At 46.0% G+C, this 22,240-nt stretch overlaps 1 protein-coding gene across 2 annotated transcripts; it reads right to left on the reverse strand.

The window, feature by feature from the left end:
• Window positions 1-3,098: 3,098 nt before the first annotated feature.
• On the reverse strand, window positions 3,099-10,581 carry Rfx5 (regulatory factor X5). Of its 2 annotated transcripts, XM_005084298.4 has the most exons (11): window positions 10,402-10,578; window positions 9,767-9,881; window positions 9,505-9,636; window positions 9,278-9,311; window positions 8,865-8,947; window positions 8,183-8,302; window positions 7,884-8,003; window positions 7,679-7,760; window positions 7,224-7,425; window positions 6,635-6,738; window positions 3,099-6,258 (listed from the first exon to the last, which is right to left on the reverse strand). In XM_005084298.4, exons 3-11 carry the CDS (start codon window positions 9,615-9,617, stop codon window positions 5,077-5,079), a joined length of 2,040 nt encoding a protein of 679 aa, XP_005084355.1. In that variant the 5' UTR covers window positions 9,618-9,636; window positions 9,767-9,881; window positions 10,402-10,578; the 3' UTR covers window positions 3,099-5,076. The 2 variants fall into 2 exon arrangements, with proteins under 2 accessions (XP_005084355.1, XP_040608199.1); XM_040752265.1 differs by lacking the exon at window positions 9,767-9,881 and having other exon boundaries at window positions 10,402-10,581.
• Between the last annotated feature and the right edge of the window lie 11,659 nt (window positions 10,582-22,240).

Consider the following 22,240-nt stretch of genomic DNA (forward strand, 5'->3'; position numbering starts at 1 on the left):
GCCAGACAGGAAGTATAGGTGGGACTAGCAGACTAGGAGGATTCTGAGAAGAAGAAGGCAGAGATAGAGTTGCCAGCTAGACACAGGGGAAGCAAGATGAGAATGCCACACTGAGAAAAGGTACCCAGTCATGTGGCTAAACACAGATATGGGTTAATTATGGGTTAATTTAAGTTGTAAGAGTTAGTTAGTAATAAGCCTGAGCAATAGGCCAAACAGTTTATAATTAATATAAGCCTCTGTGTGTTTATTTGGGACTGAAGGGCTGCAGGATGCGGCAAGACAGAAATTTCTGTCTACAAGGAACAGTTATAACCATTGGTCTAAGCCAGGCAGTGGTGGCACACACCTTTAATCCCAACACTCGGGAGGCAGAGGCAGGCAGATCTCTGTGAGTTCAATCAAGATCATCCTGGTCTACAAGAGCTAGTTCTAGGACAGCCTCCAAAGCCACAGAGAAACCCTGTCTCGAAACCTCCTCCCCCCAAAAATAAAACCATAGGTCTAGTTAAAGACCGGGACTACAAGTAAGCCTCACTTGAACCCTGAGCCTCCCACGTATCACAGATTTAGATACCCAAGTAAAGTCAGAAAACAAAAATCCCAAGAAATTTCTAAGAATTGATACCAAAGACACTGTGTGTGTGTGTGAGAAGAGGTTGTGTTTTTAAAATTATATATCAGATTATTCTCTTAAATACTCTTATTTTTAATTACGTGTGTGTGCATATGCAGATACCTAAAGGGCCTAGAGGTGTTGGATCCTCTGGAGCTAGATTTAAGCCAGTTGTGAACCACCGATGTGGGTGCTGGGAACTGAACTTACTCCTGAAACATCCCTCTGTCACTCACCTTGCACCGTCCCCAAACCCTTGCTTTGTGTGTGTACAGGTTCTCTTCTAGCTCCGGCTGGCCTAAAATTCACCATGTGGCCGAGACTGGCCTTAAATTTCTGATCTTTCTGTTTCTACATCCTAAGCATGGGATTACAGGCCTGGACCCATACCTGGCTTTGTTTGGTTAGTTTTCTCAAGTGGTCTCACACCTGCAACTTTTGATATAGCCCATAGGAGTTTGTACCACTCCTGCCTTGACTTCCCCAGTGCTGGGGTTACAGGCATGAAGGCATTATATATACTCTGCTTAGAGATATATTATTTGAATACTAATGACAACGTTGAAAACCAGTATCAAAAAAGATTTTAAAAATGTAAATTGTTGGTTATTTGGAAACTTATAAAATTTTTTAAATAACTTATAAAGTGTGAGGGTTATAGCTAGTGGTAGAGCATTCACAAAGTCTTGGGTTTGATTGCCCCCACCACAGACACCAAAAAACAAGTCATAAAGGGCGCTGTAGAGATGGGGGAAGTGCTTGTTTGTGAGAACTGGAGTAATCAAAGCTTGGTGGGCATGACAGCCTGCCTGTAATGTAGGAGGCAGAGTCAGGGATTCCTAGGCTAGCTCAAACAGGGAATGCTGGGTTCAACAGATACTCTTCTTTGATATATATGTATGTATGTATATATATATGGTGAGAGCCATTGAGGAAGACACCTAATTTCAAACTCAGCCCTCTACATGTGTCTACATATAAAATACATATACATACATAATATACAAAGTCATGAAGGCAATTTAAATATTTTTAAAAGTAAATAATGATGAAAATATTATATAATCTAGAAAGCCTCATGGGTTGTGGAAAAGTAGAGTTAGTTTGATTTGTGACATATACCTATAATCCCAGCACTTTAGAGGCTGAGGCAAGAGGATCTCAAGTTAGAGGCTAGTCTGGGCTATAGACTTTCAAGGTCATCCTGAGATATGTACCATCCCCAGACCCTGTCTGAAAACAAAACAAAGCCTGAGCATGTACTCCAGCACTCTGAGTGCCTGCCTACCATGTGACCTTAGCTAAGGGTGGAGGTCTATAACATAGAAGCCAGAAGCCACACCTGCAGTTTCAACACTCAGGAAGCTCATGACGGAAGACTGGCTTGAGTTCTCTCAAAAACCCTGCAGCTATAACCAGCTGTCTAATTAGGATACGATAAAAGGCAGGGTACGTAGCTCAGTTGGTAGAGTGTTTGCCTAGCATGCAGGAAGCCCTGAGTTCCAGCCCAGCACCGCATAGGTGGGGCATGGCGACACATGTCTGTAATCCTAGGACTTGGAACGCAGAGCAGGTGGATCAGAAGCTCAAGGTGATTTTCAGCACAGAGTGATTTAGAGGCAGCCTGGGCTACTAAAAGCAAACAAGAATATAAATGTTTCTTTAAAAAGAAGAAGAGAGCCGGGCGTTGGTGGCGCTCGCCTTTAATCCCAGCACTCGGGAGGCAGAGACAGGCGGATCACTGTGAGTTCGAGACCAGCCTGGTTCTACCGAGTGAGTTCCAGGACAGGCTCCAAAACAATACAGAGAAACCCTGTCTCGAAAAACCAAAAAAATAAAAAAAAATAAAAAGAAGAAGAGAATACTAACTATATGGAAACACAAAATCAAACCTTAAGAAAGTAGGAATCAGTATGGATAATTAATGAAATGGAAAACAAATGAGAAGGTCAACAAAGCCCATGGTAGCATCTGAAAATTTACAACTAAAATCTCTGGTTCATTGATCACGGGGCAGTGGTGTTACACAAGTAAATAGCAGACATGAAAATGAAAGTAGAATACATTAACTTCATGTTTGAAAAGAACAATGAGCTGGGCATGGTGGTGCTACCTTCAATCCCAGCACTTGGAGATCTGTAGGAGGATCTCTGTGAATTTGAGGCCAACCTTATCTGCATAGTGAGTTCCAGGCCAGCCAGGGCTATATAGTGAGATTCTGTTCCAAAAAAAGAAAAAGATATGAAATGCACATTAAGCTGGAAAAATGACTCAGGAGCCCAAATAGTTTATAGTTACTAAATAGCTGGAACCAGCAGTTAAAATTATGTCTACAAAGAGTTGGGCACAGTGGTGCACATCTTTAATCGCAGCAGTGTGGAGGCAGAGGCAGGCGGTCTACACAGTGAGCAGGGCAGCAGAGCTATGTAGTAGACCCTGTCTTGTACAAAAGATATGCCCACAAAAAAACAGAAGGCTCAGATGGCTTTATAGGTGAGTTTTATCAAACATTCAAGAACAGTTCATTTCAATACGATGTAAACTCTTCCATAAAGTAAGACAAGAGGCAACAGTCCCCTACTCGGAGGGTACACAGACCAAAAGGACTGTCTAGGACCATCTTAGAAACCTCTTTAGAAATCTTACTGAAAACAAAGGCACTCATATACAAGAATGTTCATAGCAGCATTGTGTATAATAACAAAAACTGGAAACAGCCCAATGTTATTCAATAGGTGAATGGCTAGATAACTTGTGTTCTATGTGCTTGCCGCAGTATTATACAGATGAAAATGAATGAACCATAGCTATTACAACATAGGTGAATCTTAGAAACAATGGTAAGTGCAAAAGAGCAAACCTCAAGGGCTAACAGCACAGTTTTGTAAAGCTAAAACACAAGCAAAAGAAATAATACATTCTTAAAGAATATATACACACATGGCCAGTATACATAAACAAACGATTAATGAGCATAAAATTAAAGACAGTGGTTACCTCTAAGCAGAGGCAGGGAAGGGAGGCATAAACCTAATAGTATTTTTAATGTATAAATTGAATGATGGGTCATAGGTACTCATTCCATTTCATAATTTATAGTACATATTTTTATAGATATCAAATACTATAATTTAAAAAAAATCTGCTCTCATGGAAATAAATGGAGAAATGGGTGATATCTCCCTGAAAAAAAAATCTGTATTTCTTGGGGGAAAAAAACCAAGATTCCCTGACAAGAAGCTATCCTGTGGAGAGGACAAAGTAGGAGGTCCTCAGTTAATATGGGTTTGTTTCCTGCTGTCCCCAAGGATACATCTTGAGTGTCTGGATCCTTCCTGCTGGTGCTCCCTGACTTGCAGAATCGGTACCACCTCCTCTGTTAATCTAGCCCAACCCCCACAGTCCTGGCTAGGACCTGACACATGCATGACAAGAGACTGACACCTGGTGGATGCAGAATGAATATAATGAATGACTACCGGGGTATCTCATATACTCCAAGAAAGTGGTACTAGATTTGTGGCAGGATTGAGAAAGTAAAATTCAGACCTTTAAAGGAGCTGTGTATGAGGCAGAGGTGGGAAAGTTGTCGTGTGAGATTAAAGAGACTCTAAAGAGAATGGCTTCCTTCTCTGTCCTTCCCAGGCTACAACAATAATAAGTTACAGCTGTAGTGAGAGAAATGTCACACTTGGGGAGCCTTAAGGCAGCAGTCTAGCTCACCTCAGCCTACCAAACTAAAACACACTTCTGGCTGCTCCCCACCCTCCACCCCAAGTCTCCCATCTGTGGAGTCTGTGGTGTGAGAAGGCCAATTCCAATTCCGCCCTTTGTTCCAAAGCTGGTCCATGGTGTATAGTAAACACATTATATAAACATCTTCCTGGCTACACTAGTTGGTCAAGGATAGACGTGACCCAGGCTGGTTAATCACAGTAACTCTTTGGGCTTTGGCTAGGATTCCTTTCTGCTTGGATATAATGGTCACACACAACCCTGGGAGTGCTGGCAGCTGTGCAGGGGTCTAAACTAAGGATGCCTGCACGTTCGGTGAAGCAGTGACAAACACTGGGCAATCGAGCAAGTCTCACCCGGAGCCAGCACCGCCTCAACTTCCCAATTTCAGAAGCCAATGAATAGCTTTTATGTTAAGTGTGAGTTCTAAATTTTCTATGAGTAGAAGCCAGAATATCCCTAACCTATATTCACGTTTACCCTATCTCTGTTTCCCCCAGGAGAGCACAGGGATCTAGGTGGGAAGGCCATTACAGATTTACGGGTTGTATTAAAGCCAAGGTGTTGGACTGGAAGCGTCTGAAGCAGCCACCAGGCACTATAGAAGCCAAGCAATGGGCTCCTTTAGGGACAGACTGGCTGAATGCAAAGCGGGTGCAGTGAGGGGCCTCTACCAGGCAGGCAGGTGAGCTAGCAGCCATTCTTCCCACAGACCTGTCTGTCTATCATGGGGGCGTTGCTTTGGGGTCCTTATGCTCATAGGTTAGAGAACTTTGAAGTACACGCCCCTTTAACCCTTTGTTACCCTGTGTTGCAGCGTCAACCTCTCCCCTTACCAATGGTGGAGCCTCCCTTTGAATTCTGCCCTTGATCACACTCACTTTTGAGGCGATGAGAGGAATTTTATCTTCTGCTTCTTTGGCTTGCTGGGAACTCAGGCTCCTTTCTCCTTTGGAAACAGCACACTCTTTCTGACCTTCAGTAGGCACCGGTTCCTGCTCGGCTTCACCCATTGGCCCTAGTCTTTCTCTTCTCCCAGCTAAGTTGTTTTCCCCCTTTGAGCCCCAAGTCTCCCAGAGTACCCTGGGGCATCGGGGAGAGTTCACAGCAGCTGCGGCTGCAGCCTTCTCGGGAGCAGTGTGCCGCTCCCCACTCGCACCTGGCTTTTTCCGAGGACGTCCCCGCTTCCTCTTGGCTTCGCTGACAGTGTCCTCTGTGTCTTGTTTCACTTCTTTAGCTGGGGGGTCCTGCCCACTGGCCTCACTCAGAGGCCCTTCAGCTGTCCTTTTCATACCCTTGTCATGAGGTCGTGGGTCACCACTTATGCCTGCCTCCCTGATCTCTGTGCCTCTAGGCAGAATGAGTGCCCTAGGTGGAACTCGCCCAGGCCCAGCCCCAGCCCCAGCCCCAGGCCCAGGCCCAGGCCCAGCCCCAGTCCCAGCCCCAGGTCCAGGCCCAGGCCCAGCTCCAGCCCCAGCCCCAGGCCCAGCTCCAGCCCCAGGCCCAGCCCCAGCCCCAGGCCCAACTCCAGCCCCAGGCCCAACTCCAGGCCCTGGCCCAAGCCCAGGCCCAACTCCAGCCCCAGGCCCGAGTCCAGCCCCAGGACCTGATAAAGTAGGAACAGGTGGTAAGATCATGTTAATGATGGGCACAGCTGCCTGGGGTCCCCCAACCCTAGTGGGCAGAGGCAACGTAGCTACTTTCAGAGTGCCTGAAGGAAGCTTAGGGGCCAGAATAGGTGGCATAAGTGATCGTGGTGCTCGGGGAAGGAGCACAGGCAGCCGGGCCACAAGGGCATTAACTTGTGGCTTACTGGCTGCTGGACCTGAGCTGTCAATTATACTCTTCTTCCGTTCTCCATGTCCTGCAAGGTCAGTTCCAGCTCGGGCTTCCAGCTCCTTAGGAGGCTAAAAGGCAAACACAGTCATAATAAGGCACAGGGGCTGGAGAGATGGCTCAGGGATGAAAAGGATTTGTTGTTCTGCAGAGGATCCAGGTTCAGTTCCCAGTACCCACATGGTGGCTCCCAGTAGTAAGTCTAGTTCCAGGGGATCTGAAGTTCTCTTCTCCCCTTAGGCACCAGGTACCTATGTGGTACACATACATGCATCCAAGCAAACCATTCATACACATAAAATGAACCTAAAAATAACTAATAAAGATTGAATACAGGAGGAAAAGAAGGAGCTGGTGTACCGGAAGTGAAAAAGCAGGAGGTTCACTGCTGGAAGGGTACCCTAAAACCCAAGCCCTAGGCCACAAAGTCAGAGGCACCAGCCTAACCTGGACAGGTCTCTCAGGCTTCTTAGGGCCGCCACCTTCCAGGTTCTCTACACCATTCTTGGATTTACACGATGGCCGTTCTCGAGGGCTTCTTTCATCTTCCTCTGCAAAGGTACCCAACAGTAATGACACAAGAGTGAGCAGAAAGCAAGGTATGGAGAGTGAAGCGAACCTGCCTGCCTAACTGCCGGGGACAGACGGGAGTGCCCGTGTTTAAAGCATGTCTAAGAAGCAGCTCCAGGAGGGGCTGGGCTGATAATTCACTTGTTACATGCTTGCCACAAAAGCATGACTTGAGTTCCACCTGGCCTGCACACCTGTCCACCCACACAAGAAGGATCATTGGGAAGAGAAGGAAACCCAAGGTGTGTCTACTCTTGTATTCACAAGGCCTGTAGAGCTGAAAAGGGAATCAGTGTACGACGGTGTGTGTCTGTCTGTTGGGACGTTGAGGCAGGAGGACTACTAGAGCCCAGGAGTTCTAGTCCATCTTTGACAACATAGTGAGACTCTGCACCTCCCTTCCCCCAAAAAAAGCTAAGCTAAAAGTGTCTGAAGATTTCTCGGACATAAGAGCGGGTCCACCCACCAGCAAGGCCCCCAGCCTTAAGCACATGAGCATGTGCAGAGCGGGCAGAGATGAGATGCTGCTGCAGCAGGTAGCGGGCCACCTGCACAATGGAGCTGAAGGACCGCTTCAGGATCCGCTCTGCCCAGTCACAAGTCAGGGCACAGGCTGCCTCCACTAGTTCATCCCGAGGTGCTGGGCTTACTTCCGGGCCCATCTCTGGCTGCAGTGGAGAAAGACAAGCTCAGTCAGATTATCAAGTAAATTACTTGTCACTCCTCTGTTACTGACTAGAAAGACAGAAGTAGCTCCTACCCATTAAGACCCAGAAAGTCAAATACACCCCCCCCCCGTGCTTCTGCCACAGAGAAGGCAGACAGTCCGCCAGAAGCAATGTATGAATGACTGGTTTTCACAGCCATCGAAACAAGTCCTGAAGACCTGTCTTTTACGTGGGAGAGAGAATCATTACTTACACTCTCAGATCCCTTCAGGTCAAGTCCAGGCAATGGTGGCATAGATACCAAGGTCTTCCTTCGGATGCCACTGTAGCAGTATCTGATGCAAGTTAAGGAGCAGCCAAAATCTGGGGCTCTTCCAGCCTCGTAGGCAGGTTAGGCTGTTTCTATATCACACCTTTTCCTCCCGGTCCTCCAGTCCTAATCTTTCAGTCAAGGATACTTGGATTGGCCCCGACCACCCAGTCTTCGGGCCTTGATGTCAGGGAAGATCTCTCTGATGATTTTACCAAAGTTGGCTGTGCTGAGTGGGCGGCAACAGGCAAGACTCTCGCAGTACTTTCTGTGAGGAGGGTAGGGTGAGAAGACATTCAGAGAAGGCTACTGGTGGGCTCAGAGGGCTCCTAGGGACCAAGTATGGGGAACCCTTTAAGAGGTCACACTCTAGCAAGGCAGGATGAAGTTGAGGGGTAAGGATCTAGTCCTGTACCCAACAACCCGTGCAGCACCTTCGTTACATACCGATAGGCATCATAGACGCTCTGTTTTGGTAGACAGGTATCCATGTGCTCTTCCAGGTGGTTTCGGATCCACCTATAGGCATACATATACTCCTCATTGCTGAGTATACTTGGCTCTGAGCTGTAAGACACGAAAAAGGGACACACATACTTCAATGGTGCTGGACCATATCACTTAGTCCCAAACCCATCTTTCTCTGCTAAACCAAGCCTGGGCAGGACACCAGCTATGCATCTCCTACTTTTTTTTTTTTTTGGTTTTTCGAGGCAGGGTTTCTCTGTGGCTTTGGAGGCTGTCCTGGAACTCGCTTGGTAGTCCAGGCTGGTCTCGAACTCACAGAGATCCGCCTGCCTCTGCCTCCCGAGTGCTGGGATTAAAGGTGTGCGCCACCAACGCCCGGCTCCTTTTTTTTTTAAAGATTGTGTGTATGTGTGTTTTGTCTGCGCATGTGTGTCTGGTGCCCTTGGAGGTCAGAAAGCAGTGTCACAGTTCCCAGAACTGGAGTTACAGATGGTTGTGAGCTACCATGGGGGTCCTGGGAACTGAACCTGGGTCCTATGCAAGAGCAGTCAGTGCTCTTAACCCCTGAGCTATCTCTCCAACCCCTCCCTCCACCTTTTGACTCATCACAATGAGACTGAAAATCAGAACCTGTGACATTCAAAACACCACCACTAAGTACCTTTTGTCTCCAATGCTGGGCCCTGAAGGGAGCTGGAGGTAGAGATACAGCTTGTCATTGTCCGAGAACTTCTGTACTTCTTGCTGAGGCAGAAGGGAACAGAGGTAGGAGAAATGAAGCCAAGGCCCCAGTGAGCAATCTTTTGATCTTGACCATAAAGTCCTACTGACTCTACGTCAGGCTGTCAGAATGAAACGGGACCTGAGAGATGGCTTGAGGTGCAGGGTTTGCTGTGCTGAGGAACCTTATGGGCTTCCATGGAGAGAGAGGGAGACAGGGGAGGGGACTGGGTCTGATTTTACCTCTTTCTACAATGGCCACAGAAGGATGAAGCCTCTCCCACATAACCCTTTATTACTTTCTCCCCCATCAGCACCACCCCCAGGTCTGTTGTCCCTTCCCAACATGCTTACCAGAATTCCCTCTACTTTGTTCTGCACGGCCTTGCTGTGGAGAAGAAGAAAAGCTGGAGGTCACAAGGTTTCCCCATCCCTTTGTCTGATTGCTAGATACAGAAAAAGGACTGAACTGCTACCCAGACCACAGACCTCGGCCTGCTCTTGAACACTTGCCTGAGGGGGGAGTGAAGGGCAACCAGGACCTGCAGGCGGTTTAGAGGCAGAGCAGATGGAGTACTTACGAAATGGTACCTCGGAGCCTCTGAAGAAGGGTGGTGGGCTCCCCAGCCTCAGCACCACCTTGGGGCCTTGCCCCAGCCTTGGGGCTCTTAGCATCAGGGTTATCTTCTGCCATCCCAGCATGAGGGCTGAAGCTGAGAGGAGACAGGACGCCAGGATTTAACTCCCACCAAGCCTCCTTTCCCCAGACCCCAGGGCAATCCTGCTTCCACCAGAAATACAACAGAAGCAAAGCTTCCCCCAGTGGTTTTCCTCACCACTTGCCTTCTCTAAAATTAGAATTATTCCGTTACTTTGTCAGGCCCTTCTAGACCCAAAGAGATCTCTGACATCTCCATTCTAGATGTCCCAGCTTTTGAAGTCTCTCAAATCTGGAAAACTGTTATGGGAAGCGATAGGGGTAGGGAAATTCACGGTTTACGGTTAGAAAGAAACATTATTTCTCACAGTGCTGTAACCGCCCCCCCGGAAAAAAAAACCGATAACGACAAATCAAAGTTCTCCGATATTCTAATAGGTTCCCCGCTATTGATTTTGCCTGGGAGGTCGGAAGGGATACGAACAGACTCAGCCCTTCCAGGTTTGAAAAAAAAAATGGGCCCAAGTTCTCATTACTGAGTCTCGCCACGGCTTCCCCCCCGCTGCCCCCCTCGCCGCGGCGCGGACCCTACGTCATCCCATGACATCCCACCCCGTGGCGTCCCCACTCCCCTCGGTGCCCTCCACCCCATCCCTTGGTGCTGGCCCCGGGCGGGGGGCGGGGGTCGGTCTCCGAACTCCGGAGACTAGGCGCAGAAAACGCTGCGGGGAACCGGGTCCCAGATTCGGGCACGTGCGCATGGGTGAGGAGCTGCGGAAAGCTGGCCCTGCTGGCACCCGAGTCCTGTCGCCCCTCCTACCTCGGAATCGTCACCTTCCAGCACGGACATTAGAAAGGTAAGAGAGAAAGAGAAACTAGCCCCTTGGCTACCTCCGCTTCAGCCCAGCCCCACGGTGCCCGGCCGGCGGGCTCGTGCGTTGCTTTTATTTTCCTTTTTCTGAATGGTTGTGCCAGCCGCGATCTGCCTGGATACAAGCACAGCCTACTCTGTGATTGGTCGTTGCTGCCACCAAGACGAAGGCAGTGAAAGTCTGCCTGGTAACAGAATCTGATTGGTCGAGAGGGGAGGGAAAATCCAAAGTTAGTCTTATTTGAGTCAAGAAGGGGAAGTCCAGGTTAGGTTTCGGTTAAAACTGGGGTCGGTTGGGCCTGCGGGTCCCGAGAGGGTTCTTTTCTTAAAGGGGCCGCAGGGTGAAAGCCCGAGCGCCCCGCTGCCTCGGGAGCGTCTGCTCTTTTGCCCTCTGATCCTGTGCTATAAGGTCATCGAGAAGGCGATGAGGAAACGAACCCGGGCTTTACCCTGGGAAAGACCTGCATAGGTGCCCTGTAGGGTCCGAGAACCACCGAAGGGAGTTGCGGGGTAGGAAAGTGCTTGTCTAGGGGTAGCTGGGAAATAAGGTGAGTTTAAAATGTCAGGAGGTTGATAAACATCCTCATTACTGGGGGGTCGATAGGACGTGGAGGGCAAGAATCTGGAAAAGCAAGTTACTTTGGTTGTGGGCACTAAATTTCTTTGGTTTCAGGAATTCACATTATTTTACCAAAATGGGGGAGCTTTACAAAATAGAGCGGCCACAGCTACCGTGTTTGGTTTTTGCTTTGGTTGTTAGAGCTGCCCAAAGGAAAGAACAGTGGGTGACTTTTTGTCTAAAGAACTAGAAAACAATGGCTAGTGATGCAAGTCATTATAAAATCCCGTAACTCCTATTCGGTGTAAAGCAAGCTGAACCATTCCACCTTTGCCTCTTTTTTCCCCATCCCCTGTGGCCAAAAACCTCTCAACAGCAGGCTCCCTTTCCTTCCACAAATAAGCTTCAAATCCTTAGCAGCTGTACCACATTAAGTGAAAAATTCTCAATTGCTAGCCATGCTCATGCCATTTTATAAAGTGCCTCCATTTTACTTAAGCAATGACAACTCCCAGAACTAAAGTAACTTAATGCCAACTCACTTTCCAGATTCTTGCCTCATCACCCCATCTACCCAGTACCCCATAAGAGATGTTTATTGGCTGTCTGACTCACCCACTACACACCCTGCCCCCCTAGCTACCCTAGTAACTACTGACCATTGGCCACAAAAGGAAACTGTATCGGCCCTTCCTCCTTTCCATTTTCTCTCCTGTAATTGGTTCTGTCCTTACACTAGAGACGCCTCACCCGAGACGCCTCACCCTACCCCTTTGTGGTCGTTCCAGAATAAAGTCTGTGGAGGCACTGCTCCTTTCTGTGTTCCCTCCATGCTCTTTCCCTCTGCCTCTTCCTACCCTGGTCTCCTGTGTACCTCAACTCCTTCCTAGGAGCTGCATTCCTGTAGTTCCCTACTTGGTGAACCTGGGGACCTTAACTGGGTCCCACATGAATAAATTTGGTAGTGTGGCAACTTTTCCCTTCAGAGAAGATTGTATTTGATAGGTTACGGGTGCTTAACCCCCTTCAGGTTTGTGGAGACCCTGATGAAAGATGCCCCTGCTAAGTTCTGCACCTGTCTTATGTGGTCATGGACTCCTGCTCAACAGTCTCTTAAACAGATGCATTTTGTTCTGCACAGCAGAGATGTGGCACTCCAAGAATTATTTCCAGTCCTGACCTGAGTGTTTTGTAAAGGAGGTGGTGCTTTTGGTCTCATCCCCAGAGTCCTATGAGGCCCCCGCTTCCCCACTGTGGGAAATGGGGATGAAATAATCTTTTGTATGGAAGAAGTCTTGAGACCTAGTCAATTCTGTCTTTGAAGGAATTGGTAAAGGTGCCATCAGACAGAACCCCTCCCCGTCAGTATCGTCCTAAGACTGAAGTAATGTACTGAGGATTGCTCTCTCTGTTAAAGGTTGACTCGGATCCTGTGTTCAGAAGTTGCATTTTGCTAATCAACTGTTCTGCCAGCCACTAAGTCCATGAGGCAGGCACAGGACTCTTTAGGGATAAACCAGAATAAGGCACAGGACTCTTTAGGGATAAACATGTAACATCACTCTCCCTATACAATATGCTTGCTTATGTGCGGCTAAACTCCCTTCTGCAGAAGTCAACCATCTTGCCTTGCTCAAACACTTCGGATTGTATGGTTTCCCAGTTAAACTCAGCTGTTGGTTGGACACAGCCTAGAGTTATTGAGGGAGTTTCTGTTGAGGTTGCCCTATGGGGCTCTCAGTTGCTAACTGATGAAGAGTTCAGCCCTCTGTAAACAGTGCCTGGGCTGTGGGAGAAAGGCAGCTCAAGCAGGTAGGGAGTGAGCCAGTGAGTGCCTGTCCTGCATGGTTCTGGCCTCTGCAACAGAAAGCAAGCTAGAACATGTGGTGTAGCCATTTTCTTGAGACACCCCCCCCCCAGACCCATTTAAACACTACTACTAGCATTTGTTAGTCCTGGGGAAAAGAACTGTTGTAGAATTTGCTGGCAGAAGGCTTTTGTTTGGTTTTCATGGTAAAATTTACACCACTCTTAGCTTTAGGGTTGGTGAGGCTGAATGTCGCCTAACTTAGTGAATATATTTTGAGATGTTTACTATTAGTTAGGCCAGAGAGAAAGTTGAGGAAATTGACTTAAGATAGCTCAAGATAATTTTGGTGACCCTTTGTTTGTTTGTTTGATTTTTGAGACATGGTTTCTCTGTGTAGCTTTGTAGACCAGGCTAGCCTCAGACTCAGAGATCTACCTGCCTCTGCCTCTTGAGTGATGGAACCATGCCCGACTGGTGACCCTTTTTTTTGCAACTGTGATTTTTGTTTTCCTTTCTTTTTAAATACATGGTTTTGGGGCTGGAGAGATGGCTCAGTGGCTAAAAGCACTGGCCACTCTGATTGCTCTTCCAAAGGACCAGGGTTCAATTCCTGCCACCCACGTGGCAGTTCACAACTGTCTAACTCCAGTTCCAGGGGATCTGGCCTCTTACCCAGACACACACACAGACAAAACCACAATGTATATAGGGAAAAAAACTTTACATGGTTTTACTCTAGTCAAGTCTGACCTTGGGTCCTCCATGTACCACATGTTCATCGTGAACTCACTGCAATCCTCCTGCTTTAATCTCAGAGTAGTTTTAATTTGTATTTCCTTGATGTCTAGGGATATTGAACACTGTTTAAAATAGTTATTGTGTTGCAGGTATCATGGCACACACCTTGAGGCTGAGGTGATGGGGAAGTCTTATGTATATATCAATAAAGCACTGTTGGCCAATAGGGAAGCAAGATAGGTGGGACAAGGAGTTGAGGAGGATTCTGAGAAAGAGAAACACAGAGAGAGGATGTAGCCCTGCCAGAGAAGTGAGATGTCCGGATCCTTTTCTCAGGTAAGAGAAATACTTAGATTAATTATGGAGTAAATACTTAAGTCAGAGATAGCCAGTAAGAAACAAGCAAATGGCCAGGTGTTGGTGGCGCATGCCTTTAATCCCAGCACTCGGGAGGCAGAGGCAGGCGGATCTCTGTGAGTTTGAGACCAGCCTGGTCTACAGAGTGAGTTCCAGGACAGCCTCCAAAGCCACAGAGAAACCCTGTCTCGAAAAACCAAAAAAAAAAAAAAAAAAAAGAAAGAAAAGAAAAGAAAAGAAAAGAAACAAGCAAACGGCCAACAGCTTCATAATTAACATAGCCTCCTGTGTGTTATTTGGGGACTGCAACTGTGGCAGAGTCCAAGCGGCTGGCGGAGGAAAACTACACTTTACACTGAGGCAAGTGAAACTTCAGGCCAGCCAGTGCTACACAGAGAGACCTTTTGGAAACTGTCTGCTTTTGGAAACTGAATACTTACTCTTTGGTGATTGGCAGTTCTATTTCATTGTTAATTAACTTCTGCAATTCTTGGTAAATTCTGAATATCAACGCCTTGTCTGAATTGTGGCTGGTAAAGATTTTCCTCCATTCTGGGGGCTGTCTATCTCTTAATTCTGAGAATTGTTTGCTCTGCTGTACAGAAACTTCATTTTCCTGTAGTTCTGTCTGTTACTACTTGGGATTGGTTCCTGTACAGCTGGTGGCATTTGAAAGAACTCTGGCTATACAGCCCTGGATGACCTGGAACTTGCTGTGTAGACCAGGCTGGCCTCAAACTCACAAGAGATCCACCTGCCTCTGCTTCTAGGATTAGAGGTGTGGTCAGTTTTGCCAGCACCATTTATTGAATAGGTTATCTTTTCTCCAAATTATGTTTCTGTCTTCTTTGCCAAATATTATGTGAGTTTTGTCATTTTAGTGCTGGTTCTCTGTTCCATTTCATTCGCCTGTCTGTCTCTTTCATCCCAGGACTGGGCTGTCTTTATCATTATAGCTCAAGGATGTAGCTTGAGGTCAGGTGTTTCAATATCTCTAACAGCGTTAGTACTCCCTAGGAATACTTATCTACTTGTGGTCTTCTGTGGTTCCATGTAGCTCTTGTATTGTTTTTTCTAACTCATGGAAAATGGCTTGGAATTTGGATAGGTATACATTCATTCTTTATCTTAAGTTTTCAGTACAGGTATTTTCACAATACTAATTCTGCCTATTCAGGAAAATGTAATAATTTCCCACTATTTGATATCTCCTGCAATCCTTTTTCAGAATCTTGAAGTTTTCATTGTATTCAGTTAAATATATCCCTAAATGTTTAATTTGGGGGCAGAGTTATTTTGAATGGAATTTGTTTCCTAATTTCCTCCTCCAGGAGTAGACTGTTAGTACAAATGAGTATGACCCTAGAGACAAATGAAATTGAAAGCACATCCCATCACAGCCTCTGGGATGAAGCCAGGGAAGCCCTAAGAGGGAAGTTCATAGCTTTAAGCCCTCAAATTAAAATCTGAGAGATAGCGGTGATGGCATTCACCTTTAATCCCAGAACTTGGGGGGCAGAGGCAGGTGGATGTCTGTGAGTCTGAGGTCAGCCTGGTCTACAGAGTGAGTTCCAGGACAACCAGGGCTACACAGAGAAACCCTGACTCAGAAAACGAAAACCAAAACAAACAAACAAAGTCAAGAGATATGAAATAATGTAATGATGAACCGTCAGAAATCGAGCAGCCACCCCTAAACATAGTAGACATCAAGAAATGATACAGATCAGGGGAGAATAATGAAATTGAGATTAAAATGACAGTACAAAATCAAAGAGTTGGTTCTTTGAAAAAGTGAGACAGACAACTTTTAGCTAATGTGACAAGAAGACAGACGTTAATAAAATTAGAGGTCAAGGGTGTCGCACTGAAATCAGAGCGTATTAGAAATTACTGTGAACAACTGTACTCTGAAATGCTGGACAACTCAGAGGAAATTTTCTCACCTCCCATCATCTCCCAAGATGGGACCTGAAGATGCAAAGAACTTAAACAGACCCTGTTTGTAAACACATGAGATTAAGCTGTTTATAAAAACCTTTCCTCGAGCTGGGCGTTGGTGGCGCACGCCTTTAATCCCAGCACTCGGGAGGCAGAGGCAGGCGAATTTCTGTGAGTTCGAGGCCAGTCTGGTCTACAAAGCGAGTTCCAGGATAGCCTCCAGAACAATACAGAGAAGCCCTGTCTCGAAAAACCAAAAAAAAAAAAAAAAAAAAAAAAAAACTTTCCTCGAAGAAAAGCCAGGATCAGACAGATTCACTGTTGAATTGTATCAAACTTCCAAGGAAGACCTCATACCAATGGTTTTTTTTTTAAAGATTTAGTTATTTATTATGTATAATGTTCTGTTTGCCTATATCCCTTCAGGCCAGAAGAGGGCACAAGATCTCATTACAGATGGTTGTGAACCTCTGAAAGAGCAGGCAGTGCTCTTAAACTCTGAGCCATCTCTCCTGTCCCCTATACCAATTCTTCTTAACTTGTCCCATAAAATAGAAATCGAAAGCCTGCTATGGTGGCACATGCCTTTAGTCCCAGCATTCAGAAGCAAACAGGATTCTGTGAATTTGAGGCCCAGCTTAGTCTATATAGTGAGTTCCAGGACAGCCATGGATACATAAAGAGGCCTTATGTCAAAAAATGAAACAAAAATACAAAGTGAAGGCACGCTTCTGATTTCATTCTGTGAAGCTAATGTGGTCTTGTTACTAAAACCAGATAAGGACGCTACAGAATAGAAAAGTCAAAGTATGTTTAAACTTGTTCTCCAAGTCCCATATTTCCTCTTAGCTGGCTGAAATCTAGAGGTGGTATCAAGCTTATGTTAATTTTTCAAGCAGAATATTTTAGGTAGTATTGTATGTTTTCTATTGCATCTTTATTGGGACGCTTATAAGCTATAATGATCCTCCCTTTGTAATTTAAAACATTATTCTTTTATTTTGAGATAGACTCTTACATAGCCCAGGTTAACCTAGAACTCTGTGCATTGTCCCGATCTGCTTGCCTACAACACCCAAGTGCTGGGTTCACAGTCGCATGATATAGGAGAGGCGTAAGTATTAGTCTCAGTGTGTGTGTGCGCATGCACACAAGTCACAGCACTTGGGTGACGGTCAGAGGACAACTTGCTGGAGTCGGTTCTTTCCTCTCACCCTATGGGTCCTGGAATCTGACTCAGGCCATTATGCTTGCTTGGTGGCTTTACCCGCTGAGCCGTCTCTCTGGATTGCACTCAGGGTTCCAGTGGATGCTCTTTCAAGCTGTCACTTGCATTACTCTTTATTTTGAGAGAATCGTAGGTTCATATACAGTTGTGAGCAATAATCCAGAAAGCTTTCATGTGCCCTTCAGCCCATTTTACTCACTGGCACATCTTACGTAACCATAGTACAATATAATAACCAGGAAATTGGCACTGACACAACAGCCAAGCTTATCTAGATTTCACCAGCTTTACACGTGCTCATTTGTGCGTTCATATTTAGATCTCTGTGATTTTATCACGTGGTAGATTTGTGTGACCACCACTTAGGTCATGAGACTGAAGAGTCATCACCACAGTATACCCGATGTTACCCTTAACCCCTGGCAACCATTAACCTGTTCTCTGGTTACATGATTTTGTCCTTTGAGAATGTTTTATAATCAGAATCATTTTATATACACATATAAAAAATAAGTTTCTTTGTGTGTGTATGTGTTTTCATTGGGCTGGTAAGATGGCTTAGTGGGCAAAAAACTGCTGCCAAGACTGATGATCTGAGTTCAAATCCCAGGACTCATATGGTAGATAGAGGAGATACCTGAACCATGGAGTATGTTCATGTAAACACACACACACACACACTGCACTGGTTAGATTTTGTCTGCTTGGCACAAGCAAAACTTACCTGGGAAGAGGGGCCTCAGTTGAGGGATTCCCTGTCTGTGAGATGTTCTCTTGAGTTAATGGTTGATGTGGTGGTACCTAGCTCACTGTGGGTGGTGCCACCCAGGGAAGGTGGTCTTGAGTCTCCTAAACTGAGCAAGCCATGGAGAGCAAGCCAGTAAGCAGTTCTCCTGTTCCTGCCTTGGATCTTTTTGAGTTTCTGCCCTGACTTCCCTCTGCACCCCCACCTTTGTGATGGTGTCTGTCTTAGTTAGGGTCTCTCTTGCTGTGAAGAGACACCATGACAGCATCAACTCTTATAAAGGAGAACATTAAATTGTGGTGGCTCACTTACTGTTCAGAGGTTCAGTCCATGTCATCATGGTGGGACATGGCAGAACACAGGCAGACTCGTGCTGGAGGATCAGCTGAGACCTTTACACCTTGTAGTCAATAGAGAGTGAACTCTCTCTCTGGGTGATGGCTTGAGCACATACCAGACCTCAAAGCCCACCCCACAGTGACACACTTCCTCCAACAAGACCACACCTATTCCAACAAGGCCACACCTCTTAAGAGTGCCACTCCCTTTGGGGGCCATTTTCTTTTAAACTATCAAAATGCCTATCACAGCAATAGAAAGAAAACTTGGCTGCACACACATGCACACACTCTCTAACACCTGAGTTGTATTCCATGGTACGGATATAATATAATTTGTTTAGCTATCCCCTTGATTTTGGTGAATCTGATGAAGGACATTTGGGCTGTTTCTAGTTTGGGGTTATTGCCAGAAGAGCTACCATGAACAGTTGTGTACTTGTTTTTATATGAATATACATTTTCAATAGCTCTCCAGAAATAAATGCACAAAGGCCAGTTGCTCGTATAGAACCATACTTAATTTTCAAAAGATCTGCCAAACTTTTTTTAATGTGCATCAGTGTTTTGCCTGCATGTTTGTGTGACTGTGTAGGATTCCTTGGACCTGGAGTTACAGATGTGAGCTGCCATATGGGTGCTGGGAATTGAACCTGGATCCTTTGGAAGAGCAGCCAGTGCTCTTAACTGCTGAGTAATCTCTCCATCCCCTGCCAGTGAGTGGCACACCCATTTAATCCTGCATTCAGGAGTCACAGGTAGGCAAATCTCTGTGACTTCAAGGCCAGTCTGGGCCACAGATCCAGTTTCAGGACAGCCAGAGCTGTTAAACAGAGAAACTCTGCCTCAAAAAACAACAAACAACTAACCCTAAAGGCATGTTGGCCCACACCTTTAGTCCCAGCACTCAGGAGGCAGGGACAGGTGGATCTGTGAGTTCAAGGCCACACTGTTCCCCAGAGCGAGTTCCAGGACAGGCTCCAAAGCAATACAGAGAAACCCCCTCACTCCCCGCAAAAAACAAACAAACAAACAAACAAACAAACAAAAAAACCCACAAAAATTAATTCAGTTCAACCTAAAAAGTCCCCATAGTCTATCACAGTATCACCAGTGTTTAAAAGCCTACAGTTCAAAGTCTCTTCTGAGATTCATGTAATCTCTTAACTGTAATTTCCCTATAAAATCAAAATAAAAAAGCAGATCACATACTTTCAACATATAATGGCACAGGATATACATATTACCATTGCAAAATGTACAGAAGGGTGCATAGTAAAGAAATACTGGACTAAAGCAAATCCAAAAACTAGCTGGGAAAACTCCAAACTGCCTCTCCATGTCAGATGTCAAAACACTCTCCAGATCTCCAGCTCCATTCAGGTTTGACTGCAACACACCTCTTTCTCTTGGGCTGAGTCCACTCAGTGTTAGCAGCTCTCCTTGGAAGGTATCCCATGACTCTGGCATCATGGGGTCTCCAAGGCAATCCGGGATTCAACTTCACAGCTTCATGCAATGGCCTGTCTAGGCCTGCATTCAGGGAAACCCCTGGTACATGCTGGGCCTCAGCAGCTTTCCTTAGTCCCAAGGACAAATTCCACTGCCCCTTTCTTCCATCCTTAACTCGAGAACCACGTGGCTGAAGATGCCAATTTCATCTGCTACTAGGACTGGAACATGGCCCCTTGTTCAATGAAATCTTCACCAGCTTTCTTTCTTTCACTGCCTAACCTTGGCTGTGCTGAAACTGGATCTGTGGACCAGGCTGGCCTCAGATTCAGAGGTCTGCCAGCCTTTGCCTTCCCGGTGCTAGGACTGAAGGTGTGCACCACCACACCTGGCTCTAATCTCTTCTTTAGTTCCTTTGCACAAGTTACAAACTTAGCTGGGTGGACTCTTGCCCTCAGGTCACCACTCCCTTTGTTCCATTTCTTAATCTGTTTATCTCTTTGAACACAGGGCCTAAGCCCATTCCATTTAACTCCATTCCGGTTTTCCTCAAAGTTTTTATTTTATCACTCATTTTCATTATAAATCTTCACTAGAGTTCCCACTAATACCCACACAACAGAGTCTATACTAGGCTGTTGTGAGATTTCCTCTGCCAGTGGAATTAATCCAAATCTCTTCATTTTAGCTTCAGGCAGACTCTTCAGACAAGGGCAAAAAGCAGCCACATTCTTCACCAAAACAGTCACAAGAAAGATGTCTAGGTTACATACTAACATTCTTCCCCTCTGAAACCTCTGGAGTGAACCCCCAACAGTTCAAGTAGCTCTCTGCATCACTCACTGTCTTCCATGCCCCTAAAGTATGGCCCATTAAGCAGTGCCAAAACATTCCACTGCTTTCCTAACCCAAACTCCCGAAGTACATATTTCTCCCAAGAAAAACACAGTCCAGCCTATTAGAGCAATACCTCGATCCTTGGTACCACCTTCTTTCTGTCTTAGGGGTTTTATCCCTGTGACCAGGGCAACTCATAAAGGAAAAACATTTAATTGGGGTAGCTTACATTTCAGAAGTTCAGTCCATCACCATCATGATGGGAGCATGGTCTCAGTGTCAAACTGACCAAAGCCAGGGCAAACAGACCTCAAAGACTGCCATCACAGTGACATACTTCTCCACAAGACCACACCTACTCTCCAAGGCCACACCCCCCAATAGCGCCACTCCCTTTTGGGGCCATTTTCTTTCAAACCACCACAGTGGGACCATGCTAGCAGGAACATGGAAGACAGTGGTGCTGAAAGTAATGTAAGTTACAATGGCCTGGCTCAAGAGGTTTCAGAAGAGAAGAAATATCAGTAATGGGCCTAGAGACTGTCCCTGTGATATTTTGGTCAAGGCTATGGTGTTTTGGCCCATGTCCTAAAAATCTTCCTGAGGCTAAATCCAAGACTTTTGGATTGACAGCATTGGCAGAGGAGATTTCAAGATAGCCAAGTATTGACTGTGTTGCTTGGTTATTAATCGCCACTCCTAGGCAGATCTATAATGAAAAGGAGCAGGCCAGTAAGCAGCCGTCTTCCATGGCCTCTGCATCAGTTCCTGCCTCCAGGTTCCTGTCCTTACTGCTGTGGATGATTAAATGGAACTGTGGATAAAATGAACCCTTTCTTGCCCAAGTGGCTATGGTCATGGTGTTTCATCTCAGCAATAGTAACACTAAGACAAAGCCCCAGGATGCTAGACATGTCAGGATCATGAATCTTGTACCAAGAAAATCTACAAACCCAGAGCAGCTGCTACCCAAGAGAGAGGCTGTGTATGCCACAGGTAACGGGATGTGAGGGGTGGGGCCGAGTCTGTTGTAGCTCATATAAGGCCACATAAGCCCTGTGAGCTCTTGATAATGGCTCAGGAGTTGTGTCTTCCCTGCTGCCTCTGGGCTTATGCTGGTCTGATCTTTTATTGTGATTTTCCTCCTATCTATTGGAGTGAAAATGTTTGCTCCTTGTCATTGTGCATGTGACGTGTATAACTTGTTTTTACCTTGGAACTGAGAAGACTTCAAGTCTATCTGCCTTAGCTTCCTTCCTGACTGCTGGCATTCTAGTCCTGAGCCACCATGCCAGGCTCTGAATTTATGTTTCTAACAATATAAAAACTATTGAGATTTGAGATAAACATGCATTTTGTATTATGAGGTCGACATTAGACCTTATGATCCTGGAGTGAAATGTTATGGTTTAAAGTGATTTGTTTCAGTATTAGATTTGTGAGAAACCTTTTTTTTTTTGTCAAAGATGGCTAGCTCACCAAGGGGCAGTATTCCAAGAATCTCCCTCATCATGTGAGACTCTTGTGTATGTGCTTGAATGTCCAATCTCTGATATTCCGTAGACTCAACTATCACAACCTTTCCCTTCACACAAATTATTATTACTATTATTATTATTATCATTATCATTATTTGGTTTTTCGAGACAGGGTTTCTTTGTGTAGCCCTGGCTGTCCTGGGACTTTGTAGATCAGGTTGGCCTCAAACTCACAGAGATCCTCTTGCCTCTGCCTCCTGGGATCAGAGCAGATGCATTTATATCCTGTCCACGAGTTGGTGTTC

This window comes from Mesocricetus auratus, unplaced genomic scaffold, assembly GCF_017639785.1.
Source record: "Mesocricetus auratus isolate SY011 unplaced genomic scaffold, BCM_Maur_2.0 Super-Scaffold_100009, whole genome shotgun sequence".
Lineage (NCBI taxonomy): Eukaryota > Metazoa > Chordata > Mammalia > Rodentia > Cricetidae > Mesocricetus > Mesocricetus auratus.

Coding starts and splice junctions, on each gene's coding strand:
- Rfx5 (XM_040752265.1), bottom strand. CDS start 9,617: ATGGCAGAAGATAACCCTGATGCTAAGAGCCCCAAGGCTGGGGCAAGG. Junction 9,312..9,504: donor AGGCTCCGAGGTACCATTTC/GTAAGTACTCCA, acceptor TCTTCTCCACAG/CAAGGCCGTGCAGAACAAAG. Junction 6,259..6,634: donor AGCCTGAGAGACCTGTCCAG/GTTAGGCTGGTG, acceptor TTTGCCTTTTAG/CCTCCTAAGGAGCTGGAAGC.